Below are 25,402 nucleotides of genomic sequence, written 5' to 3'. Positions count from 1 at the left end.
ATCAGGTGAAGTACAGTCACCCCCCTTTTGCAAGTGGGAACCCTGAGGCATTGGGCCCAAGTTACACTGATACAAAGTAGCAGAGTTGGTTTGGCTCCAGAGTTTGGAGGCCTCCCTTGCAAGGGGTAGCTCCAGCCACAGCCCTAGTGTGTAAAAGCATAAAACCCAGCCCTCCCAACGCCCCCGCCCCCTGGAAGTCAGCAGTCCTCTAAACTCTAGTCCTTGTCCATCACTAACGAGCTCTGTTCCCTTATGTCACTTCACCCCTGACCGGCATCTTCAAAAGCTAAATCATGGGGTTAAGCTCTGTTCCTTCACCCACAAACTGGTGAGTAGACCCTCTGGGCTGTGCTGAGTGCCGTGGATACCAAGATGGGTGGGAAACAGGCTTGAGGGACTGTGGGATGTGGAGGGGGAGCCTCGGAGCTACAGTTACAGCAGAGGATGACAAGCTAGGAGGCAGGGGAGAGGCCCCTCCCGCCTCTGGCCGGTGTGGAATTTGGGCAGGAGGTGTTAAGAAAGGCTTCCCAGAGTAATTACAGGGAAGGTAGGAATTAGCCAGACAGGCGGGGAAGGAGGGTATCCAGGCAGGGGAAAGAGGATGCGAAAGCACAGCATGAGCAGAGAAAGCAAAGGGTGTGCTAAGAGCTCGGTCAGAACATCTTTGAACATCTATTAATGCCAATTTTCAGAGTTTACTTCTCCTCCTGACGTGCCAATAAGCAGCTTCTGCAAAGCCTCACAGAATGTGCTAACACAAGGGCCTCTCACAGGAGGTGGTAGCCAACCCACACGTGTTTAAATGGTGAGCGCCTAAGTGCCCTACACAGGTGGAAGAGATGCCTAAAAGCCTTGCAGTTTGGAGTTCACCCAGTTATGACATGGGGGCTAGTGGAGTGCAAAAGCCTTGTTTGTCCACCTCCAATGAGATAGGCAGGCATCTGTGAAGCAAAGAATGCCCCCCACACACACACACCATTATGTTAACCCCAGGTTTTTAGTTCTGAGAAGGTTCCAAGGTTGTCCACTCAGAATGGCAGAAGAATCAGGCTGAGACGGAAGAGGGATAGGAGAGTTCCTTCATGGATGAGGCAGGCTTCTCTTTGGAAAGGTCAGTTGAGGCCTCAGGAATGAATACTGCCCCCCTCCAGCTCTCTACTTCTGGCACCCCAGGGAGGAGAGGTGGGGGGCTGCAGCTTTGGCCCTTGTAGTAGTTCACATCGGACCTCTTGGCAGGAGCTATAGATTTACTCAACAACACTCAAATATTGACAAAATAATGCAAGCATGGTGGAGGAGCTTTGGAAAGAGATGGTCAAAAGAGGAAAGCCAGAAATAAGTAAGGCGGGGAAAAAGGGAGTAGAAGGCTGGATCCAGGGCAGCCTATGGAAACATGTTTGCAAGACGTTGCTGCTGCAGCTGCTCCCCCTGGGGAGGTGTCTACATGACAAGACACACGTTTGAGCTTTCTCAGGCCCTGTTTCTCCCGACTTCCCCCAAATTTCCGTTCTTCCTCCCTCACCCTCCCTGGCTCCAGGATCCTCAACCTCTCCGAATCCAAACCTGCCATATGGGAGATCCTATATCCGAGGGAGCTTGGGGTCCTGAGGGAGGCAGGGTGAGAGGGGGATCCCAAGCCCTGGCGGCAGGGCGAGAGGCTGCTCAGCGGCTCCAGGGTGTCCTAGCAGGTGAGTGGGAGAGCAGAGGGCTCCGGAGGACTGAGGGGCAGAGAGGGCTAGTGCAGCAAGGCCACACAGAAAAGAAACTGACGTCTAGGATGTTGAGGTGAAACTGATCTATCGTCTTGTTAAGCCCCTCCAAGGCAAGGACCCCTGCTTCTGCGTCGAGACCCTGCACAGTACTGCCATGCTGTCTGAGGAGACCCAGACACCCCAAACTACCACAGGTGAGTTCATGTCATTGAGAGTGTATACAACACCTCTTCAGGGATACCCAGAAATGTCTCCAGCTCACCTACAGGTATTCATTCTTGCCAGGTGCAGCCTCCTGAAACCAGGATACCAAGGACAGAGTTGCTTGGGGGCCAAGGTGAGAATGACTTAGCAGATTTGGGGATCTGAAGATCTCTAGCTTGCCTAGATCTCTACAAGACCACCAGCATCAGAATTACTTAAGGTGCTTCTTAACAGTGCAGATCCCTGAGCCCCCTCTCCCCCTGACAATTTATTAAATCAGAGACTGGAGGAGAGCAGGGGAGAAGACTCCCTATTCTAACCGTCCACTAAGCCAGATGTGACATTTCACTCACTGTCACATCCCTGATGCCCATCTCCGTGGTTATGCCTTGTGGCCAGAGCAGGAACCCTCACAGCTAATCCAGCCAGGTGGGTCTGGGGTCCAAAACACTGATTTTCTCCTGTATGTGTGGGTTGCCCACACTTCCAAGTGCCACCAAGAGGTGAGGTTCAAATCAAATTCCTTTGCCCGGCTCTGCTTCTCAATCTTAAATGTCATGGGAAAGGGTAGGGAGCATACAAGCAGTTTTTATTAAATTGGACTTCCCTGGTGGCGCAGTGGTTAAGAAACCACCTGCCAACGCAGGGGACACAGGTTTGATCCCTGGTCCGGGAAGATCCCACGTGCCGCAGAGCAACTCAGCCCGTGTGCCACAACTACTGAACCTGCTCTCTAGAGCCGACGAGCCACAACTACTGAGCCCATGAGCCACAACTACTGAAGCCCACGTGCCTAGAGCCCGTGCTCTGCAGCAAGAGAAGCCACCGCAATGAGAAGCCCGCGCGCTGGGACGAAGAGTAGCCCCCGCTCACTGCAACTAGAGAAAGCTTGCACAGCAACGAAGACCCAACGCAGCCAAAAATAAAGTTAAATAAATAGAAGATTTAAACATAAATAAAATCCCACAAGTCGCGTGGCACAGCCCCCCCCAAAAAAATTGTGCTTATTTGGGGTAACTTGGGGCATGCTGATGAAGTTTGGTTGGGGGCTGAAAAACCTCCAAGCCATCCCTTGGTACCACCCCTGCCAAGTTTCCTGGGCCTCCATTTTCAGGAAGACTTCTGCGTTACCCCAGTCCCCTCCTTTCCGCCCTCACCTTGTCCTGGCCCATCCACAGCCCTCTATCGTAACCTATGCTGCCTGCTGCCAGCTGGACTCAGAAGACAGGCCCCTTGCTGGTACGATTGTCTTCTGTGCCCATCTCACCAGCCCCAGCCTCAGCCACAGTGACATGGTCATGGTGACTGCTGCATGATGAATAGGAAGAAGCAAACAGGTTGGGGAGGGAGCGAGCACAGGTCACTCAGCTTCCCATGAAGTGGAAGGACCTCCTCAGGGTGCAATAGAAGGTACCTCCAGCTCTAAGAAGCGCTGATTGTGCAGAGGGGCGAGAGAGTGCAGTCCGTCCTACTGCGGTCCCCTTCACTCTGCAGTCGTTTGTCCTCAGGCCACACTCCATGAACTGCTCCATGCCCTGGGTTTCTCTGGACAGCTCTTCGAGAAATGGAGGGATTGCCCTTCAGGACCCAGAGGTAAATGAGAAGAATGAGGACAATGTCTCCTCACAACATCAACCAGAGAGAACCACTGTTCTCTCACCAACTCCTTCCTTTCAACTCTTCCTGACCCTTCTGAGGTCTCCCTCTCCTCAGATGCCTTCTTCCCTTTCTATACTCAGCGAGAACTGTTCTACAAGTCAACAAGTGACAAGGCGAGATGAGTGGGGACAGCTGCTTCTCAGCACAGCCTGGCCCAACACTTGGGACTGCTAGGGGTTTCACTGGGCACTCCCTTGGAAGAAGAAGTGAGGATGAGAACACTTTGGGGTGATGGAAGGAAGAGGGAACGGTCAGGTGGCACCAGCTATCTCCTCCCAAGGGGCCCTTTGTCTTCACACTGGGAGGCCTGACTACTCCAGAACTGTATAATGACTGCTACCTACAATGGCGCCCAGCACACTCGGCTTGACCCAATCACTCTCGCTGCCTTCAAAGACTCAGGCTGGTACCAGGTCAACCACAGCACAGCAGAGGAGCTGTTGTGGGGCTGGGGTCAGAAATAAGGGAGAATTGCAGAGGGCACTCATGACCCGAGTCAGCTTGGGGGGAGTGAGAGAGGTTGGAAGGGATTATCTGCTGCTAAAGTGTAATTGAAGCTGTGAGCATGGCTGGCCCTGACGGGTCTGGGGGCTTCATTTCTTCTGAGGGCTCTTCTATCTCTCAAGCAGGGTCTGGCCTGGAATTTGGCCTGGTGACCACCTGTGGAAATGGCACCTCAGACTTCTTCTGTACTGGCAAGTGCGTGTGCTGAGGGACTGCACAGCTGTCAGTGATTCTAGTGTCACTCTACCGTCCCCTACACACAGCAGACTGGGCTGCCACTACCTGCACCTGGACAAGGGAAGCTGCTCCTCAGACCTCATGCTGGAAGGCTGATGCAGGTATCAGCTCTTGGCCAATGGGGTGGGTAGACTAGAGAATGGGGAATGAAACCGAGTGGGGCTGGAGAGGAGTCTCCTTCTAAGGCATCTGGACAAACAGTATTCTACCTTCTGCCCTGCCCTTCAGAGTGAATGCTGGAGGAAGGAAAATGGATTCCCACCTGGGGCGGAGAATCCCCATGGGGAGATCTACCATCCCCATAGTTGTTGCTTCCTTGCCAACCTCACTTCACAGATGCTTCCTGGGGACAAGATCAGGCATCCCTCTCAGATCCCACACCTCAAGGAAGCAAACCCCCTGGCCACTGCTACTTACATCAGTGCACAGAGAGGGGAGTGTACAAGGTGCAGGTGGAAGGATCACCCTGGGTCCCATGCCTTCCAGGAAAGGCTATTCAGGTGGGTATCAGAAGTGGAATAGCTGTAGCACACTGGCAAAAAGTTTGGAAGTGCTCTTATGGTAGTACCATCCAATGTGTTTTGATGTTCATTAAATTTTTTATTATTATTGGAGTATGGTTGATTTACAATATTATATTAGTTTCAGATGTACAACATAGTGATTCAATATTTTTATAGATTATACTCCATTTAAAGTTATTATAAAATATGGGCTCTATACCTTGTGCTGTACGATATATCCCTGTAGCTTCTTTATTGATGTTCATTTATTTTTTACTAAGTACCCTACTGAGTCCATGAATCTGATTTAGAATGTACATTTTCCTTAGAAGGAGGGCTTGAGCAGGTGACTGAGGCTATAACCATACCCTGCTACATATTTCTTTGTAGATACCTGGGAACAATGGCCATCTCTTCTGTCCCTGGGGTTGGCTCTGTTACACAAATGAAGGTACTGATGCTATCAATATTACTTACCCAGCTATAAGTCTTTCAACCTGACCTATTATTTAGCTGGGCCCCCCCAGGCCACTCCCTGGGGAAGGAAGAGGGCGAAGAGCTAACTGAAGCAGTCCTACAAGGCTCTGGTGAGCACTGGTGGGTAAATCAATGGTTCAGGCTAAGGGTTTATACAGTGGGCCAAGGAGAATGTTCAAGTCCTTTACTTGATAACCCTCCTCTAAAGACCTTCCGTTCATCCCAGTCCCAAGCCTGCACCTGTTTCATGAGATATACTCTTCCAGGGACTATACTTCCATTAAGAGATCCAAACGTCCATTTGGCGCTATTTCCACAGTCTCTTGATTACCACCAGTCTGGTCTTCACTGTGCATATGTGGAAATCCCCTGGCTGCCAAGGGCCTTCAGCTGGTATGCTGCACAGGGCCCTGACCCTGACTCTCTGGAAGAAACCTCTAGAAGTATATTATGGAGGAGCCACCTTTACCATAGAATACAGCAAGTAAGATAACATTCCAAGGAGTTTTCTTTCAAATTCCTGGAATCCAGATATTTGAAACTATATTAAGCACTCATTCATACATACACTGTCCTATACAGTTAATATTTCAGAAAACAAGGATCCCTAACATGGTGCCTATCACCATTGGACACCTCTCTCCCCAGCAGTAATAGAGTTCACCTATCTCTAGGACATAGGGCTCCTAGTCCCCTTCTTTTCTTTTTAATGAATTTTTTTTTCTTTTTTGGCCACACCATGCAGCCTGCGAGATCTTAGTTCCCTGACCGTGGATCTAACCTGGGCCCCCTGTAGTGGAAGCGCAGAATCCTAACCATTGGACAGCCAGGGAATTCCCCCTTTCTTTTCTTAAGCACTACCCAGGCAACTTGCCTGAACACTATAGTCTTAACTCTTCCCCTAAGCCATTTCCTCCTTCCAAAAATTTAAGTTGCTGGCAATCTTGGATCTTGGTCTTCTTCCTTTCAGGTTCTATATCCCCTTATTGATTTCCCGTTCAGCTTACTGTTTGGATGAAGAATGAGTTCTAGGTGTTAAAATAAAGGTAGGGCACTTCACCTCCTAGGCCTAGGCATTATTCCAGGCCAAATATTACCCCTACATCCCTAGGTTTCTAGTTACCTCAGACCATAATCCTTCCATGACCCACCTCGGTCTGTCCATGGGACTCTGCCTAATGTCGCTTATCCTGGTGGTTGCACTGGGAACCATGGCCTATCAGAAACGAGCTACTCTTCAGGTGGGACCTTCTGCCCCTTACCATTCACTAGAGCCCCAAGGCGCAACAGGGGGCCCAGTTGGAGGAATGAGTGAGGTGTGATGTTACCCAGAGCATGACACAGGTTAGGGCAGAGATGATTTCTTAGGAGAAACTGGATGGAAAGTCGATCTATTGTCTATACTTAAGTTCTACTTTTCTCAGAATGCCTCCTTCTGTGTATATCAACATTACACTAGCCTTGCAATGAAAAAAAGGTAAAGACTTATGGTTCTGAAAATCTGTTCTTTATTTTGATACAAAAAATAAACCCTTCAACCTGTAAAGAATGTCACTTGTTTTCATATTGTTGTAAAGCAAACTTATAGAATAGGAACATCTGCTACCAGCTCCAAGGATGTCATATATACTTTAGAAAAAAATCATTGCTACTTGGATTCAAACCTACATCAGTGTGGAGGAAGGAGTAGCTAATTATCTCCACCTCCTGATTTTTCCATAATTTTACTAAATCATCACTAGGAAAGCTAGTAGTTGGGATATCACATAATTATGCCAGAATTTGGTAACAGTGGTGAAAGCAGCCATCTGAATCCAGCTAAATTATAAGAACATGACCTTTTATTGTCCTTCTCTCTTGTTTCTGGAGTAGAAGGGCTCTATTTTATACCTCTATGGGCCGGCAGTAGGCTTGAGTTATAACGTGTAGATTCCTTTCGGTTATAGTTGTAAAAGAAGCCTTTAAATTCTTGAGGGTTTGACATCTCTTGGAAGGAAGTAAGCTAGGAGACAGACTGCTGATCTGGATTTGCTTAGATGGAAAACATTTACACTAGGAATCCAGTTGATCGGCTGTTGAAATCACCAGGCTTGTATTGGTCAGCGAGTTCAGTCAGCTGATCGGGACACCATCCCCAGGCCTTTAAGTGATACATTTGAAGTTCTCATGGTAAAGTTGTGGCCTCGGCTCCATTAGCTCTGGTTATCTTCTTTGATTTTAATGCCTATCAGTCTTTACCAGCGGTAGCAGCCACTGCTTGGTAAAACTTTGCCACGAAGTCTGGCTCACTGATCTCCAGCTGCCTGACAAATTCATTGCGCTCCTGCTCAGCCCAACCTCGAAACCACTGATCCCAAAGACGTAGCTGGCACTCAAAGATACAAGGTGGTCGGTTTGCTCCAGACACGCTAAGCTGCTCCAGACTTTCCAGCAGTGGCTGCAATTTTCCCGGTACTGCCTTAGCTACCAGGTCCTGTAGGAAACGTTCACGCTGAGGACCTGACCAGCTGGCAAACCAGTGAAGAATACACTTCATCTCCTGGGAAGTGATGTAAGACATTGGGGGAGGGGAAGAGTTAGAAATATTGTCTGGTACCGAGGGTAAGGGAGAAGGGAAGGGTAGCGGCATCGAAGAGGAAGATGATCCCAGTGGCATCCTGAAACATAAGAGCACTGTTATATACTCTCTGGATAGAACAACCAAAATACAGCTTCCCAACAACACAGAATCTTATCACACTCAATCAACGTCTACAAAGAAAATTACTTTTCACCAATTTGGTTTACAGAAAAACAACAGGGTCCTTTATTTAGGTTATTATCCAACTTAGACAAGGTACTCAAGAATAACCTAATTTCATTATTTGCCAACCTTCCTCTCTCGTTTTCAAACCCATTACCCTTCCCAACCACTGCCTCCCTCCATCATTCTTATAAACAATCCAAAAATAACCAAAGCATTCCTTGTTCATTCTTTACCACCTAATTCTATGTTCCAGATTCAGTAAAGAAAAAAAACCAACGATTAATATTGGTCCAACACATCTTCCCTAAAATGAAAAAAAGGTACACATTTTTTAATTTACCAAGCAGCTGGTCAGGGCCTAGATGCTAATCATTCCAGAGCTATCAACAGAAGGAAAAAAAAGAAAGGGAAAACATCATATATGACGAAAGAGCCTTCTCCGCAATGTGCATGTAGCCTCTGAAATATGCCAAGAACTTCATAACTCCATTATTTTCTTATATTTCCTGTAAAGCACCAGGAAAAATTAAAGAGCAGAGTTAGTGAAGGCGCCTTGTCCAAAATAAGATAACAAAGTAAGAAAAACAGAAGAAGCCAAGTGTTTATTCAGTACTGAAAAAACAGTCTAATTGGTTTGTTGGCTTAGGGATCTAACAACTGTTATACTGTTGTAGCTGTGTGACAATTCATGTCTGAACAATTTTCCTTCATGTTTAATATAATACCTATTGATGACTTGCCATTGATTCGCATCACTAATGCAACTGGAAGGTCAGCCAACTTGAATAGTTTTCAAATCCCACAGTTTGAATCTCTAACAAGGAAAACAAACTACTTGTTTACGACCTATTTTACTGTTTGTGTTTCTTCTGCTCTAAGTTGGAGTGTTTGTAGTGACAAAGAAAGGAACCCCGAAGCAATTAACATCAGTTCTGTACCAAAACGGTCCAGCCGAGGTTGCCTTTTCACAGTGGCCCTACAAGAAGCAATTCCTCCTAAAGGAATTTTATTCTCTTACTCGAAGAAAGGGCTAACTTTTCCCGAGTCTTGCGACATGGCTTCCACGGCAAGCGCAAGTTCAATTATCACGAATTAGTTCACAGGCTGGGTCGAAAGACACGGTGCTGCCGCTTGCCACTTTGGAGGCCACGGAGCCTGGCATTCCGTGGTCCCAAAGAGCAACGTAGCCTTAGATGGGAGTGGCGGGGATTCGGAGGATGGGAGGCGGCAGCTGTTTCCGTAGGGGAGCGGGAGGCTTGCCCTACTAAGGGCAGCCCGTAAACACCGAGTCTGACCCGGCCCAGGGAGGTACTTCTACCCCGCTTACCTCCCCTTTCCTCTCACAGGGCACCCGGAGACCGTCACAAGAGTGTTTAGACTTCAACTATCGCCGCCGCTTCCAGGTTTCCTAAAAACCCTAAGGAGGGCCAGCCGGGAAGCCCACGCACTTCCGGTCCCGGACCAGCCCCAAACATCCAAGCGCCACAGCGTCTCAGCCTTAGGTCCGGAGATAGCCGAATAATTCCGATTATGGTTATGCCAGAGTCGAGAGCTTCCGAACAGATTCGATTCAAAGCCTCGGTAAGACGAAGAGAACCGAGCTCTGAAAGCAGGATGAGGGAGGGGGAGCGACTAGGAGGATGGAAAGAACCAATTGGTGCCGATGTGGAGACGGAAACACCCGAGAATTTCCGGAGGAACCCGGGGAGTTCTGAGTGGTAATCGAGGGGTTGACTATGGAAGTGGGCGGGGCCAACTCGGTACGTTCGAAGGGCGTTGGCGGAAATTACCGAAGATGCCCGAAGCCGTCGGGACGGACCCGAGTACCTCACGCAAGATGGCGGAGCTGGAGGAGGTGACTCTGGACGGGAAGCCTCTTCAGGCGCTGCGGGTGACCGACCTGAAGGCCGCACTGGAGCAGCGAGGCCTAGCCAAGAGCGGGCAGAAGAGTGCCCTGGTCAAGCGGCTCAAAGGGGTGAGCAGACGGCGTTGCCGGGGTGTCGGAGGGGACCTGACCCGGTAGAGCCGAGTCTCTGCCGCGGCGCAGGCGCAGTGTCCGAGCTCGGCGCGAGCTCGCTCAGGCCGCCAGCGCCAGCCTCCGGATCCGCGCGCACGGTGGTTGGGGAGGCTCGCGCTGGAGTGGAAATAGCGCTGGTTCCCGCCTTAACGGTAGCGGCGCGATCCCAAAATGGGAGGGTGCGCGCTACTCTCCCGGAGTGTCTTAAGCTCCTTCCTCCTCCCCCACCCCCTCCTTGTTTGTGTCTGTGGTTTCGGCGCATGCGCTGCAGAAGGAGTTAAATCCCACTACAACCACCGGCGTTGCTGGCCTGAGGGGGGCGAGATGGGCTAGGTCGGAGTTAGGTGTTTAGTTGGGCAGAGGGGATGAGGGGTTGGTATCGGTATCGCAAAGAATAGAATTGGGGTAGGGCAAAAATGTCTGCTTGATTAGATTAGGAGGTGAGATGAAGAGAAACCTTGATCTGAAGGGACTTGGTTAGGGAGGGCTGTATAATTTATAGGGCGTCCAGAAGCAATTCGGGTGGATAAGAGTTTGGTGATTATTGATGAGAGAGGTGAGGCGGGCTGGTATGTGTTGGGGTTTTGAATCGGTTTGAGTAGATTAGGGTGGGATTGTCAAGAGGTAGATGGATGGATTGGTGTGTATAGGTTTGGTGTAAGCGGAGGGAAGGTGTGGATTTCTTGGTTTTAACTAGGTTAAGTTAGGATACGTGAAGAGTAACAGATTCGGGCTGGGTTGGCTCAAAGGTTAAGTTGGCAAACCGTTGCTTACATTGAAGCTGACAGTTCCGTGTGTGGAGGGATTGGATCAGGACACAGTTTATAGAGTCTGTGGTCATTTTGTTCTGTAGCCTCCTCTGAAATTTTTATAAATTTGGTAAATCTAGGTGCCACTCTTTTGGAAACGATACAAATTCACTCAAGTAGATCTAGTCCTGGGTAACTGACCAAGGAATTCAGTCAGGCCAAAACCATGTTGGTTTCATGTATTTGAACCTGGTTTGAATATTTGAAGTGAAGGGCCAGATTTAGAAGGGACACTACTCAGAAGTGCAGAAGATAATAGGGATTGTAGTACTGGTTCTGTCACTGTCACTGATTTTATTGCATAGCCACATTTTCCTAATATGCCTGCATTTTACATCTGTACATTTGGGAGCAGTAACCATGGCTACCTTTAAGGGTCTTCTGAAGACGAATGAGGACGGAATTAGTAAAGGGCTTTTAGGTCCCTGGAAGAGGAGTACAGTTTAAGTGTGTACGGTTAGTCATTGCCTTTGATGAAGAGATTGGGGGAGGGTTTTTTTCCTCCTGGTTTCTGACTTTTGCCCTTCTCTATACCAGGCTCTAATGCTAGAAAATTTACAGAAACACTCAACACCCCATGCTGCATTCCAGCCAAATTCCCAGGTAAGAAAGAAGGTTCACTAGAAGGGGGGGCTCTTTGGATGCACGGAGACATGGAAGGACATGATGTGGTATATTTGATGCTTGATTTCTCACCAGTATTTTCCTCAGTTCCCTGGGTTGAAAATGTTTTCATACTAGGACAGTTGAATTCTAATAAAGAATTCACGAATCAGAAGAGCTGTTAGTTAATTTCTGATTCTTGAAACGGTGTGTTCAGAAAGATGTGGCTCTAGTTGATTAAGTGGAGTACAAGGATCTGAAGGCATTTGTTTGACATCAATTTGGAAAAAGTAGTTGATGTCTTTGAATGTAGATATGAGTAGACAATCAACAGGGCAGTATAGGAAAATACTTGCTGATCAAGAAGAATTCTTGTGTTGACATAGATTTTCCAAGAATTCAGTCCTTTGGAAATCATCCACCATTGCTAGTTTTAATATTAACCGTGCAGTTACTCCTAAACGTCATTAATTGCTGTTACTTTGGGCAAGAAACTTAACCTTTGGAGGCCTTGGCTTCCTCAGTTTCCCTGTGTGTAAGATGAGAAAGAGTTGGACTAGATCCATAGTTTTATAACTACTCTGTTGGGATCCTGTGGAGCTGCTTTTGGAGACTTCCTAGAGAAAATTTCTTCCCAAATGAGCAGGGGTTCACATTCCTCTCTTAAACTAGATTAGATCTACTTCTGTCTGCTTTGAATATTGAGTTTCTGCATAAGATTTCTTTGGAAGAAATCATTCCCAGTTTCAAAAAAAAAAGTCTTAGGCTGTGTGGTCTCCTAAGATTCTTTTCAGCTTTTAACATCCCCTCATTATATTGTGTCATGCACTTAAAGGAAAAATCCAGGTCTTTGTTAGTGCAGTGGTGTGCAGCTCCAATACTAGATGAAGTCCCAAGATACAGTGGAAAAACAAGAGAGCTTTCCTACTCCCTTGTTATTAGCTCATGAAGCTGAAAGTATAATCTAACTAGCTTACAGAGGTTAAGTATTTTAACAAGCATAAGAAACTGCATAAGTTAATCACTTTACCATTCTATTCCTTTTGCCGATTACATTTGCAACTTTGAAGTTTTGCTTTTATTTACATAGGTTTTTTGCAACAAATACATACGTTCTCTAATACTTGCAACCCACGCTTCATCAGTGTCCACTGACTACCAAGAGACTCATCTCTATTTTAGGGGGGAAAAAAAACATTTACCACGCTTAGGAAAGATGACTAATGACATAGAAAGTATTTATTCAGATTTTTTTCCTTTTTCTGGAGTTCTAATAGGACTTGCTAAGCAAGAAGCTTCTCGGGAAGAGGACTTGTGAAGAGAAAGCTGAAGGGCAGAAGAGTGACATGGGAGTCTGTGTTGCAGAAAAAAATGGGAAAAGGGATTAAGCTCCTGGATTTTAAAAATTGTTACCAAAGATTTCTTCTCACCCAAAGAAAATGGAGTTAGAACTCTGTCTAAATGCTGAATCCCTTTTCTTAGTCTCTTGCTTTCAGGCTTTTAAGTCTAGTAGTTGAATTTTGGAGATGTTTAACAAAATGTTTCCTGGATAGGTGGAGGTTGATCTTTTGTGTGAACAAAAGATGAATTAGTATGAACTAGTATTTTTTTCCTTCAGTTTTTGATATTATTAAAAGGAAAATTTAGATTATCTTTATATAATTTAGATTATCTAAAAATTTAGACTAAAAGGCATAATTTTATAGGAATTTTTATTTTTTTGAATTATTTGTGTATCATTCTTTGGCTGGGAACTGAATATTTAAAATAAAAAATTATGTGTGCAGTTCCTCTTTGCCATCTTTTGTGAATCGTAGGGCTATATATTTTGGTCCTCAACTTAGGAGTAGCTTAGAAAAGGGCCCTCCAACATTTTCCGTATCTTTCCATGGAATTTTGTACCTTGCGTTTTCCTGGTTTGTTTTCCTAGACTATCTTTTTCCATGTCTTCTACACAGATTGGCGAGGAAATGAGCCAGAACAGTTTCATAAAGCAGTATCTGGAAAAGCAGCAGGAGCTGCTTAGGCAGCGTCTGGAACGTGAAGCTCGAGAAGCTGCAGAACTTGAAGGTAAGCCCAGACTGTCACTTCTTACAAGGAGTTCTTCCTGCTTATTCCTTTCACTGAGTAGATGGGCCTGTTTCACTAGGCAGTTTCAGGAATATAAGTCAGGCTGAGACTGCCAGTTATTTGCTTTGGTAGTTTATGGAGCCAAGTGAGTTACTATTTACCTTTTGTCAGGGAAGAAGACACTTAATTTGACTGTCTTGACTAGAAGAGCATTCCTGCCAACAGGAAGAGTTATAAGTAAATTAAGCTACCCTTTAGATGAACAAGAGCCTTATCTTAGGGAGTTTTTCTCTATGGACAGTGCTCTTTTTAGTATATACTCTGTATCCGTGACTTTGCCTGACCTCCTTCACTCCTCTACATATTCCCACATGCTGAGCCCTTCACTCCCTCCCTGCCCCGACCCAATCTGTACTTTGCAGAAGCTTCAGCTGAGTCGGAGGACGAGATGATCCATCCCGAGGGAGTGGCTTCCCTGCTGCCTCCTGACTTTCAGAGCAGCCTGGAGAGACCAGAGCTGGAGCTCAGCAGACATTCACCCAGTACGTATCTCCCTCCCCACTGCGCTGTTTTGTCAATCCTGCGTAGTTGGTGGGGGGAGGTAGTTACACCTCCTTTCATGCTAAGCCTCCATTAAAGTCCCAGGGCAATTCTGTGACAGTGTTATTTGACATCTGTTTTTCATGGAAATTATGTCCTTTTTGAAGTCTGCGTTCACCTCTATGTTGTGTTGACCTCTCAGTATTTTATGAGGCAGTCTGATTTTTCTTCTCATCTGTATACCTCTCTAACTTCCTCTGCCTCTGAATTTAGCAACAGTCACAACTCTTTTTCATCTCTTCACCAATTGTATATATTGTGTGTTACACATCCAGTCATCTCCCCAAATGGGCATCTGCAGTTTATTAATTCATTCAACAAGTTTTTACAAGTAAAAACTTGCCTGTTGTATGCCAGGCATGTGCTAGGCACCAGGAATATAGTAGAGAAAACGACAAGTCTCTGTCATAATGAAACATACAGTCTAGTGAGAAGATGGACATTAAACAAATTATTACATAATTAACTGGAGTTATGCTGTGTACTATGAGAGGCAGTGCAGAGTATTATTTGAGCATATTACGGGGAGCTCAAACCCAGTGTGTGGAATTGGTTCAGGTAAGATTAATTTTTTCACATTTAAAAAAATGTTAAGCACCCTCTTTTGCATAGTATCTCAAGCAAAAGTCTGTAAATGCAGCCTTTGTCTTCTAGGAACTACCTGTCAAAACAGTGTGCCTTTAGGGGAACATGCGTATAAGACGTGTGAATAGTAGGTAGATAAAGTTAACCAGTGTGTAAATTAACAAGTATTTTGAATGATTATTAATGTTAGTGGTCATGGAGAAGGTGATCATTCCATATTTAATACTTCTAGAATGTATAGAAGTTGCTAGCTCTTCTGGTTAATATGGAACTCTTTCTGGAAAGCAGATTTTTAGGAGATATTTAATGATGGGAGAGAAATAATTTCTTTTAGAGATCTCTTTTCTCTTCAAAATAAAAACAGCAAACCACCAATTGATCCATTTTGCTCTTAGCACTCTTTTTTTCCCTGATTGTAAAGCCATGTGGAAGGGGAAAACTCTTTTATAAATTAGTTGTCAGCATTGCTTCTCAAATAAAAATAAGCCAAAAAATTACGTATAGAATTCCTGCTGTATACGTGTCTCTATGCTAGAGTGTGTGGGGAGTCAGCACATTGTAAAATCTATTAGGGAGAGAGAAGACAACTGCACATAAAACTAACAATGGAAGATGGTATGTTTTAAGTGACATACAAGTAGCACGGACACACGTACCACTGGAATTCCAAAGAGTAAAAAATTCTCTGAGGATTAGAGAGATTAGAGAGAGCCTCATGAAGGAGGTGTAGGATTTGAGTGAGCCTTAGAAATACGTAGGATTTGAGTTGGCACAGAGAAGACAAGAGGGTATTTTTAGGAAGGAACAAAGGCACAGAGGTAGGAAGGAAGGTGATATTTAATTTTAAAGGTAATGGGGGAACCATTGAAAATTCTTGATAGCAATATGATTTGATAAGGAACTCTTGAAAAAGAGAGAGCCTCTTTCTGTTCTAAATGTAACTTGAAGTGAAAATGAGGAATGTCCTGAAATAGATATAAGGTTTCAAAAGCAAGTAAAGATTTAGAGTGAGGAAGGTGGCCAGTAGTCTCTTAAGTGCTTTGTGTCTTCAGCAGGACTATGCCTATGGCTGTAATTGTTGGAGGAGGGGAAAAAAAACAGGTGAAAGAGGTGAAAAAAAAGTAAGAAATGAATGTAGTAAATTGTAGACTACAACAAACAATTGCTGTGTGTCCTCTTTGGTATACTCTATCCATAAACTTTCCTACCTCTGATCTTGGCTAGAATGTGAATTTCATAACAGATGTGGCATAAAATTTGGTCAAGGTCCTAAATGGAGTGGTAGTTTGGAGTTCTAGCAGTGCTTGGTTGGATCGGTAGTAATGCCTGGAGTTTACCCAGAAATTAGATTTTTTTCAGGTGTACAGCCTCAGTCTGCCGTAGGCTCATAAACTATTAGGCTTCCAGCTTATTTGTTAGCTTTGGATGTTTGGGGTTCCTTATTTAGTAAGATTTTGATTAAAGTAAGGTTCCTAGTAACATATTTTGGTAATCAGTAGTGGTACCTGAGGATTTTTTTTTTTAAATAAATTTATTTATTTATTTTGGCTGCATTGCGTCCTCGCTGCGCGCAGGCTTTCTCTAGTTGCAGCGAGCGGGGGCTACTCTTCGTTGCAGTGCGCAGGCTTCTCGTTGCGGTGACTTCTCTTGTGGAGCACGGGCTCTAGGCGCGTGGGCTTCAATAGTTGTGTCTTGCGGGCTCTAGAGCACAGGCTCAGTAGTTGTGGCGCGTGGGCTTAGTTGCTCTGCGGCATGTGGGATCTTCCCGGACCAGGGCTCGAACCCGTGTCCCCTGCATTGGCAGGTGGATTCTTAACCGCTGCGCCACCAGGGAAGCCCCTGGATATTATTTTTTTTAAGAATATGAATTCCTGGGCCCTGCCCCAAGAATCTCAAAGAATGTAAGTCCTGAGACCTTACATTTTTAAAAAGTCCCCTGGTAGTTCTGTTGATCAGCTCAGTTTATGAATGACTAAATGAAAGAATAGTTTTTCAGCATTATAGTTAATCAAGATCCTTGGCTTATTATATGCCAGCAACCTCGCATTAATGTGCTGTAGTCACAATCCCAAATAGGAAGGAAAAATTGGTTTATAAAATCCTGCCTGGCTCTCCTTCTTGACTTCATATCTTTCCATCACTTTCTTCAGATTTTTCTAAGATGTTGGGAGTCAGTATTCACCCTCCATAGTCAGAAGTTGCCTCCTAGATCATGACTGGGTATACAACAGTCCTTATTATCTTCAGTTAATTTTTCCAAAAAGAGCCCACTCTAGGAAAATTAGGAGGAAAAATACAAAAACATTTAAAAATGGATATTGAGAACACAGATTGATTAACAAAGGTATAGCCCCAGGGGATCTTAGCCAGTCTTTGGCTTACAGAGCATTTAGCCCTCATTCCTGTTCTTGTGTTAAATCTGGATGCTGAGATTATAAAGAAATGTTAGGTAAGTTACTTATACAGCTAACATGAGTCAGATTTAGGGTTGGCATCATTGCCAGGTCTCCATTCTCTTAATTTCTGCTGCTTTTTCATACCCAAGGATACCCTCTGGCCACAGGCTTTGCTCTGATCTCTGTAGCTACCTAACCTGGATCCTGCAAATCCTGCCCAGGGATTTGTTTTCCAAGATGAAGAAACTACCTTCCTATATGACCCTTAAACATTCTTCAGTCTGTTTTTTTGTTTGGTTTTTTGTGGGGTTTTTTGCCAAGCTGTGCGGCATCCGGGATCCTCTGATCAGGGATCGAACCTGTGCTCCCTACGTTGGGGGAGCACAGAGTCTTAACCACTGGACCACCAGGGAAGGCCCCATTCTTCACTTTAATACATTCTACACTGCCTTTGCTCTCCTGAAGGCTTCTGGCTTTGGAATCTTAGAAATCTTACATTCACCCTGGCTTGCTTTTTAACTCCTGAAATACATTTATTAACCTGTTACCAGTATTCGTACCACTCTTTGCTAAAGGTGCTCAGTTTCTGCACACATTATTAACATCTGGCTGAAGACACTCATGTGGCCATGTTCACATAATAGAAGATGGCACCTTTCCCAGAACCTTGTCTGCATCACATCAGCTCCTTACAAGGAGCTGGAAGAAATTCCTCATCTCTTTCTTATATTTTGTATTGCTTACTAGGCTCTTGTTTTCATGTCTGAGGTTCCCCTCCAGTTGTCATTTTCTTTGCAAAACAGTGATGTCCAGAACTTTCTGACCAGCCCTTCCCATTTTTCCCACATCTCTTTGATGACTTATTAGGCAAGTGCTTCTAGAGGAGGGATCATCTAGAATCCTGTCATTGCAGTTTTACAGTATCAAAATAACATTATGATCTAATAGAATAGCATACAGTTTATAATTGATGGAGATAAAGGCTATTTGCTTGTGCATACCTAATTTTAAAATCACAGCTCCAGAACTCTTATTTGATCTGTTTAGCACATTTATCTCTGGTAAACTTTGTACATGCCTTTTTTCCCCCCTTAAAATCACATTTATTTATTCAGAGCATATATGTGCTTTGTTATTCACTGCAAAGCATCTTTGGTATATGTGCTTGTAACACTTGCTTTTAAGTTGAAAATAAACAACAAAGAGAATGTTTCTTATATAGAACTTGCAGTGGTAAAAGCAAGTACCTGGGTTGGCTAGGCCTGTGAATTTTAACTGTTCATAGTATTTGAGGTGTATCAGAGAATCTCTCCTGTAGGTTTTCCCTCCAGGGTATAGGATTTTATTGTTTTAAAAATGTTTGTTTTCTTATTACAAAAAGTAGTGTGTATTCATTAGAAATTTTTGGAAAAACAGGAAAAAACAGGTTTTCGTTTGTTTTATTTGGCTGCGCTGTGCAGCTCGTGGGATCTTAGTTCCCCTACCAGGGATCGAACCCGGGCCCCGGCAGTGAAAGCACCGAGTCCTTACCAATAGACCACCAGGGAATTCCCTAATTTTTTAAAATTTTTATTGGCGTATAGTTGATTTACAATGTTGCGTTAGTTTCAGGTGTACTGTAAAGTGAATCACTTATACATATATATCCACTCTTTTTTAGATTCTTTTCCCATATAGGCCCTTTAAACAGGTTTTTAAGTCATCAGAAGTCCCACAAACAAAAATAACCACAGTTGATAGTTTGCTATATAATTTTCCAGTCTTTTCTTTGCCTATTTATAAGCTTAAGATATCTGCAATTTTCAAATCTTTACCTTCCCTCCAACCTGGGTAACTTTTTCTTGTTCTTTTTATTTTTATCTTTTAACTTATTTTATTTATTTTTGGCTGCGTTGGGTCTTTGTTGCTGCATGCGGGCTTTCTCTAGTTGTGGCGCACGAGCTTTCTCTAGTTGCGGCGAGCGGGGGCTACTCATCGTTGTGGTGCGCGTGCTCCTCATTGCAGTGGCTTCTCTTGTTGTGGAGCACGGGCTCCAGGCAAACGGGCTCAGTAGTTGTAGCTTGCAGGCTCTAGAGTGCAGGCTCAGTAGTTTTGGCGCACGGGCTTAGTTGCTCCGCGGCATGTGGGATCTTCCCCAACCAGGGCACGAACCCATGTTCCCTGCATTGGCAGGTGGATTCTTTTTCTTTTTTTCTTTTTTTCTTTTTTTTTTTTTTGCAGTACGCAGGCCTCTCACTGTTGTGGCCTCTCCCGTTGCGGAGCACAGGCTCCAGACGCGCAGGCTCAGCGGCCATGGCTCACGGGCCCAGCTGCTCCGCGGCACGTGGGATCTTCCCGGACCGGGGCACAAACCCATGTCCCCTGCATCGACAGGCGGACTCTCAACCACTGCACCACCAGGGAAGCCCTGGCAGATGGATTCTTAACCACTGCACCACCAGGGAAGCCTCTTCTTTTTTTTTTTTTTTTTTTTTTAATTCTTGAGCATCTGGATAGTGACTTTTTTTTAAGACATTATTTTTTTAGAGCAGTTTTAGGTTCACAGCAAAATCGTAAAGGTACAGAGATTTCTCATACACCCTCTGCCCCCACATATGCATAGCCTCTCTTAATATCAACATCCCGCACCAGAGTGGTACATTTTTTACAATGGGTGAACATACACTGACACATCATAATCACCCAAAGTCTATAGTTTACCTTAGGGTTCATTCTTGATGTTGTACATTCTGTGGGTTTGGACAAATGTATAATGACATGTATCCATCATTAGAGTATCATACCAGGGTATTTTCACTGCCCTAAAACTCCTCTTTGCTCTGCCTGTTCATCCCTCCCTCCACCCTCTGTCTTTTTTTTTCTTTTTTGTTAAACTACAATAAGTCAGCTTCTTTCCCTTATTTTGATACATGCCAAGGAGCTTTTCCTGAAATTCATGGAAAAGGTTTTCTTTTGCTTTTCCTCATTTTGTAATTTAACCTATTCCAGGTCATTTAATTATGAAATTATTGATTATTATAGGCACCACATTATTTATTAATATCTTACAGATTACTCTTTAAATCTTTGCTGAAGAATCTGACCTGTCACTGAATATCCTAACCCTAGTTCCTGTACACACACCTGTAATGCAAGTCTTTATTCTCTAACCCAGATATGAAATGGTATATATTCAAAGATCCTGTTAATCAAGTGATCATGGAGTAAAGTTTTATGAAATATGTGCAGTCTTCTAGTTCATTCTGTAAGTTTCTTTTCTTCTTTTAGTTACAGAAGCAGAGACTAGTTTAGTTTAGATTTTGCTGGAATAAAATAAGAGAGAAGGCCTTGGATGAGAGCTCACACCATCTGCTTTATTTGCTCTAGTTTAAATACTGTTCGGGTAGCACAGGTTTTTATGGATCATTTAAACCTTTTGTACTGTATCGTACGTATCTGAAATATAATTATATTTAGGCTGTTTTCTAAACTGGTTCACATCAATATTTGCATTGCTACTCTGTAATATTTTAACACTGGTGGGAAACGTAGAGGTCTTCCGGTCCATCCCCTCCATTTTCTCAGTCAAGACACTGAGACCCAAATTATTTAAGTGATTTACCCACAGTTACCTTCCTTCATGGAACGTAAGTGAAATTTTTTTCCAGTTTTACATGGAGTTGTTATTTGGAATGACCAACCTGTGCCCCCTGCAGTGTAAGCATGGAGTCTTAACCACTGAACTGCCAGGGAAGTCCACAAGCTTTCTTTTAATAGTAGAGCTTATTTTTCTTTAAAATAATCTCACCTTGAGCTCCATATATAAAACATAATTGAGAGGGGCCATTTCTGAAGCCCTGAGCCCTGAAAATCATTTCTCTTAAGTACTTATATCATGAGATAATTGTTTTACAAACTGGTATATTAATCATGATGTTTTGGTCAAAACTAGTGGTGGCAATAGGCAGTCCCAAAAAATGGACACTGAACACAGTGAAGTCTTGGGCTTTGATTCAGTGACAAAACATTTTACAGAAATAAATGTACTTTGTGCTAGACAATTTGAAGCCCTTGGTAGTTATTTTACATTTATTTGAATTATTTATAATATGTGAATTGGCTTTGTGACATTAAAAACATTCCAGATGTGCATAGCAGGAATTATCAACATGACCCTGACCCTTAGGGCTTTATATAGTCTTTTCTTCCACATAGAAGTCAGAGAGATTAATACAGATATGTATTGAGCCGCTCATATGCTTTGATCGATTGAATTTTAGAAAGCAGTCTTGAATGAATGTTCATGTTATGAGTCTGACTTGGTTTTTTTTCATTTGATAGGAAAAAGCGCCTCTATTTCCGAAGAGAAAGGTGAATCTGATGATGAGAAACCAAGGAAAGGAGAAAGACGATCATCCAGAGTCAGACAGGTAACTCAGTTACCTCTGAAAGCATCCTTCACCTCTTTGGGTAATGCCTTGGATATCTCCTCCTCCTCCTCTTTTTCCTCAAACTATTTCAGAGTTGGTATCTCTCTAGCTTTCTGTATAGTCATCTCCTTTCTCTTCATAATCATTTTTCTTGTTTTTTGTTTTCTAATTTATATCTGCTCTGGCCTTTGGATTTCTTTTTTAGCCATGCTGTGAGCATGTGGGATCTTAGTTCCCTGACAAGGGATTGCACCCACATCCCCTGCATTTGGAAGCGTGGTGTCTTAACCCCTGGACTGCCAGGGAAGTCCCTGGCCTTCGAATTTCTAAAAGAATATATAAAAAAGTAACTATGGGACTTCCCTGGTGGCGCAGTGGTTGAGAGTCCGCCTGCCGATGCAGGGGACGCGGGTTCGTGCCCCGGTCCGGGAAGATCCCACATGCCGCAGAGCGGCTGGGCCCGTGAGCCATGGCCGCTGGGCCTGCACGTCCGGAGCCTGTGCTCCGCAACAGGAGAGGCCACAACAGTGAGAGGCCCGTGTACCTCAAAAAAAACAAAACAAATAAAAAAATAACTGTGAAAGTTAGTAGGCTGGTCTGTATTCCTAAGGTAGCACATTATTAGAAAAGATATAATTCATTATTCAATTAAAACCTTAAAGCTGTATGATACAGTGTTAAGTAAACAGTATACAAAAGCATATGTATAGTGTAATTACAACTGTGGAAAAGAAACAATGGGAAAAAATTAAATATACCCCAAAGATGATCAAAATAATCGCATTTATTGATAATAGGTCAGTCCCGCCCCCACCCCCTTTCTAGATGTTCAGTTTATATATATATATATATTTTTTTTCTTTCTTTTGGTATGCGGGCCTCTCACCTCTGTGGCCTCTCCTGTTGCGGAGCACAGGCTCCGGACGCGCAGGCTCAGCGGCCATGGCTCACGGGCCCAGCTGCTCCGCGGCATGTGGGATCTTCCCGGACCGGGGCACGAACTCGTGTCCCCTGCATCAGCAGGCGGACTTTCAACCACTGCGCCATCAGGGAAGCCCTATATTTATTTTTAAAGCTTGACGCTAACAAATGAAGTACTAGCAGTTTCATTATTTTATTCTTTTTGGTCAATCTATTTTGATTCCTGTAAGAGCCCATACTAGTCACGCATGTCTCTTGTCGCATTTGTTTTCTGTGTTGCTGAAAGCATATATCATTGAGTTTCTTCGTCATGTGTGTGTCTTGTGAGATACTTTTTCTCCTCTGTTGATAGTGAGCAAATATACTTCGAACCATTGAATATTTTTTCTTTCAGGCAAGAGCAGCTAAACTCTCTGAGTGTAGCCAGGCTGCTGAGGAGGAAGAGGATCAAGAAACACCTTCCAGAAATCTGAGGCTCAGAGCAGATCGAAATTTGAAAACTGAAGAGGAAGAAGAAGAGGACGAGGAAGAGGAAGAAGAGGAGGAAGAGGAGGAAGACGATGATGAGGGACAAAAATCTAGGGATGCACCAGTCCTGAAGCAGTTTAAGGAAGAAGAGGGGGAAGAGAAGCCCAGTGTAAAAGTTGAGGAGGTAATGGATGAGAGATCCCAAACTATAAGATCCCAGGAACAGGAGGGGTTAGAGAGAGGAGGGAGAGTTACAAGGTCCCAGGAAGAGGCCAGAAGAAGTCATCTGGCCAGACATCAGCAGGAGAAAGAGATGAAAACAGCTTCTCCCCTTGAGGAAGAAGAAAGAGAAATAAAACCTTCAAAAAGCTTGGAGGAAAAATCCAAGTCCCCTTCCCCTCCTCGATTGACTGAAGATCTGGAGAAGGCCCCTGTTGTGCTACAACCAGAGCAAACTGCTAGTGAGGAGGAGACTCCCCCACCTTTACTTACCAAGGAAGCATCTTCTCCACCACCTAATACACAACTCCAGAGTGAAGAAGAAATAGAACCCATGGAAGGCCCAGCCCCTCCTGTCCTTATTCAGTTGTCTCCTCCTAATACAGATGCTGAGGCCAGGGAGCTCTTACTGTCTCAGCATACTGTGCAGTTGGTGGGAGGTCTGTCTCCTTTGTCAAGCCCTGCAGACACCAAAGTAGAATCTCCAGTAGAGAAAGTGCCAGAGGAGAGTGTCCTGCCTCTAGTTCAGAAAAGCACACAAGCTGAATCCTCAACCCAGAAGGGTCTTGAAACTGAATCAGAAAAATCAGCTCAACCACTCCCTCTAAAAATCGAGGAATTCACACTGGCCAAAGGGATCACGGAGGAATCTTTGGAACAGAAGGAAGACAGGAGGGCTTCTCATACTCTTGTCCCAAGCCACAGATTGAAACGGTCAGCTGACTCATCCTCTAGCCGATCCTCCTCATCGTCATCCTCCAGTTCTAGATCAAGATCTCGCTCTCCTGACAGCTCAGGCTCTCAGTCTCATTCACCTCCAAGATCCAAGCAGAGAGATGTATCTCAGGCAGGTACTCATTCCAACCCTCGTGGTAGACCCAAGATGGGCTCCAGGTCAACATCAGAATCCAGGTCCCGTTCCCGTTCCCGTTCACGTTCAGCGTCAAGCAACAGCAGAAAAGTAAGTGTGGGAGAATCCTGGGTGCGTTGATGTTCTGTCTGTACTGCAGTGTTTTTCAACCCCTGGAGAATCTATCATGATTTCCAGCAGAAAAGCTTCCTTTAAGTCCCCAGTACAGTGATTACTTTCTTCTCATTTCGGAGTCTCACTTTCAACTCATTGATTCCTAAGTTGGGTCCTTTTTCAATTTGATTCCCTTTGATTGCAAAGAAAGCTGAATCCATACCCATTTCCTCTGCTAGACTATAAACTTCTTGAGGGTATGGACATGCCTTTTTATGTGTGTATCCCAGTACCCAGCACCTAGTTGGGAGTTGATAAACAATTTGTTGAGTAATCTAGGAAGTCAGGGAGGTCACTAAATGAAACAGGAATAAACCTAGGGAAAGATTTAAATAAAATCTTTGAATAAAAAGATCTAAAGTATTAAGTTGGAAAACTCAGTGATCTACTGAATATATGGCATATAAAATAATTTGCCTAATGTGTTTCATTTCTTTAGTCTCTGAGCCCTGGAGTCTCCAGGGACAGCAGCACCAGCTACACTGAAACCAAAGATCCCTCTTCTGGTCAGGAGGTTGCAACTCCACCATTGCCACAGCTTCAGGTCCTTGAGCCAAAGGAGAGGACTTCCACCTCAACCTCTATCCGAGTGAGGCGTATGAGCCAACCTGAGCCAGCTGAAAAGCATGTGACCCAGAGGTTACAGCCTGAGCGGGTAGGGTATTATGCCCCTTCCCTAAGAGGGAGACGGAGGATTAGGCGTGATTTTCCCTTTTGTCTTAGCTATAAAACTGAAAGTGCAGTCTGGATAAGGTTCAGTAGAAATGGAGAAGGTTGGGGAAACCTGTTAGAGTCTACTTTTTTTTTTTTTTGCGGTACGCGGGCCTCTCACTGTTTTGGCCTCTCCCGTTGCGGAGCACAGGCTCCGGACGCGCAGGCTCAGCGGCCATGGCTCACGGGCCCAGCCGCTCCGCGGCATGCGGGATCTTCCCGGACCGGGGCACGAAGCCGCGTCCCCTGCATCGGCAGGCGGACTCTCAACCACTGCACCACCAGGGAAGCCCCTAGAGTCTACTTTTATTTCCAAATCCCTGGTTCATGAAAGTTCTCCATGAGGCTGAGCAGCAGGGTTCTCATCTTCAGGGCTCTCAAGGTCAGTTCTTCCTCGGAACATCTCCCTTTTTTCTGCCCAAAAGGAAGCCTTTTCTCAGTTCTCTCAAAGAAGAATTTTAATAAAATGATTTTTGGCATAGAAATTCTGTAAGCAATATTCCATTCCACTTTCTTAAATGAAATAAT

General features: G+C 44.6%; 3 protein-coding genes across 8 annotated transcripts in view; 2 read left to right on the top strand and 1 right to left on the bottom strand.

Annotated features, from left to right (window-relative positions):
• Positions 1-1,287: 1,287 nt before the first annotated feature.
• CIROP (ciliated left-right organizer metallopeptidase) lies at positions 1,288-6,707 on the top strand. Its single transcript, XM_027111720.1, is given in 18 exon segments — positions 1,288-1,456; positions 1,459-1,533; positions 1,536-1,688; positions 1,813-1,906; positions 1,998-2,049; positions 2,252-2,419; positions 3,095-3,217; positions 3,425-3,509; positions 3,652-3,720; positions 3,723-4,028; positions 4,205-4,274; positions 4,343-4,439; positions 4,545-4,710; positions 4,713-4,816; positions 5,210-5,313; positions 5,315-5,406; positions 5,582-5,780; positions 6,408-6,707. Coding segments are annotated over 18 exon segments (2,337 nt in total). The 3' UTR covers positions 6,619-6,707.
• An 80-nt stretch (positions 6,708-6,787) lies between these two features.
• Positions 6,788-9,945, bottom strand: CUNH14orf119 (chromosome unknown C14orf119 homolog). 4 transcript variants are annotated; one of them, XM_027110814.1, is made up of 2 exons: positions 9,833-9,945; positions 6,788-7,953 (listed from the first exon to the last, which is right to left on the bottom strand). In XM_027110814.1, exon 2 carries the CDS (start codon positions 7,950-7,952, stop codon positions 7,524-7,526), a length of 429 nt encoding a protein of 142 aa, XP_026966615.1. In that variant the 5' UTR covers position 7,953; positions 9,833-9,945; the 3' UTR covers positions 6,788-7,523. The 4 variants fall into 4 exon arrangements, with proteins under 4 accessions (XP_026966615.1, XP_026966612.1, XP_026966611.1 ...); XM_027110811.1 differs by lacking the exon at positions 9,833-9,945 and adding an exon at positions 9,370-9,489; XM_027110810.1 differs by lacking the exon at positions 9,833-9,945 and adding an exon at positions 9,370-9,488 and having other exon boundaries at positions 6,788-8,548.
• ACIN1 (apoptotic chromatin condensation inducer 1) overlaps positions 9,593-25,402 on the top strand; it is a 33,167-nt gene continuing 17,357 nt past the window's right edge. Inside the window, exons 1-7 of one of the 3 annotated variants that reach the window (XM_027110804.1) lie at positions 9,593-10,017; positions 11,406-11,471; positions 13,430-13,541; positions 13,964-14,083; positions 21,443-21,531; positions 22,847-24,100; positions 24,603-24,818. In XM_027110804.1, the coding sequence (XP_026966605.1) occupies positions 9,706-10,017; positions 11,406-11,471; positions 13,430-13,541; positions 13,964-14,083; positions 21,443-21,531; positions 22,847-24,100; positions 24,603-24,818 (2,169 nt within the window). In that variant the 5' untranslated portion in view covers positions 9,593-9,705. The remainder of the gene's footprint in view (positions 10,018-11,405; positions 11,472-13,429; positions 13,542-13,963; positions 14,084-21,442; positions 21,532-22,846; positions 24,101-24,602; positions 24,819-25,402) is intronic. The other 2 variants (XM_027110803.1, XM_027110805.1) reach the window with 2 other exon arrangements.

The sequence above is a fragment of the Aethalodelphis obliquidens genome, unplaced genomic scaffold (genome assembly GCF_003676395.1).
Source record: "Aethalodelphis obliquidens isolate GAN/ISIS:26980383/991018 unplaced genomic scaffold, ASM367639v1 scaffold10, whole genome shotgun sequence".
Taxonomy (NCBI): Eukaryota; Metazoa; Chordata; class Mammalia; order Artiodactyla; family Delphinidae; genus Aethalodelphis; species Aethalodelphis obliquidens.
This window is presented reverse-complemented; position numbering and strand designations above follow the sequence as displayed.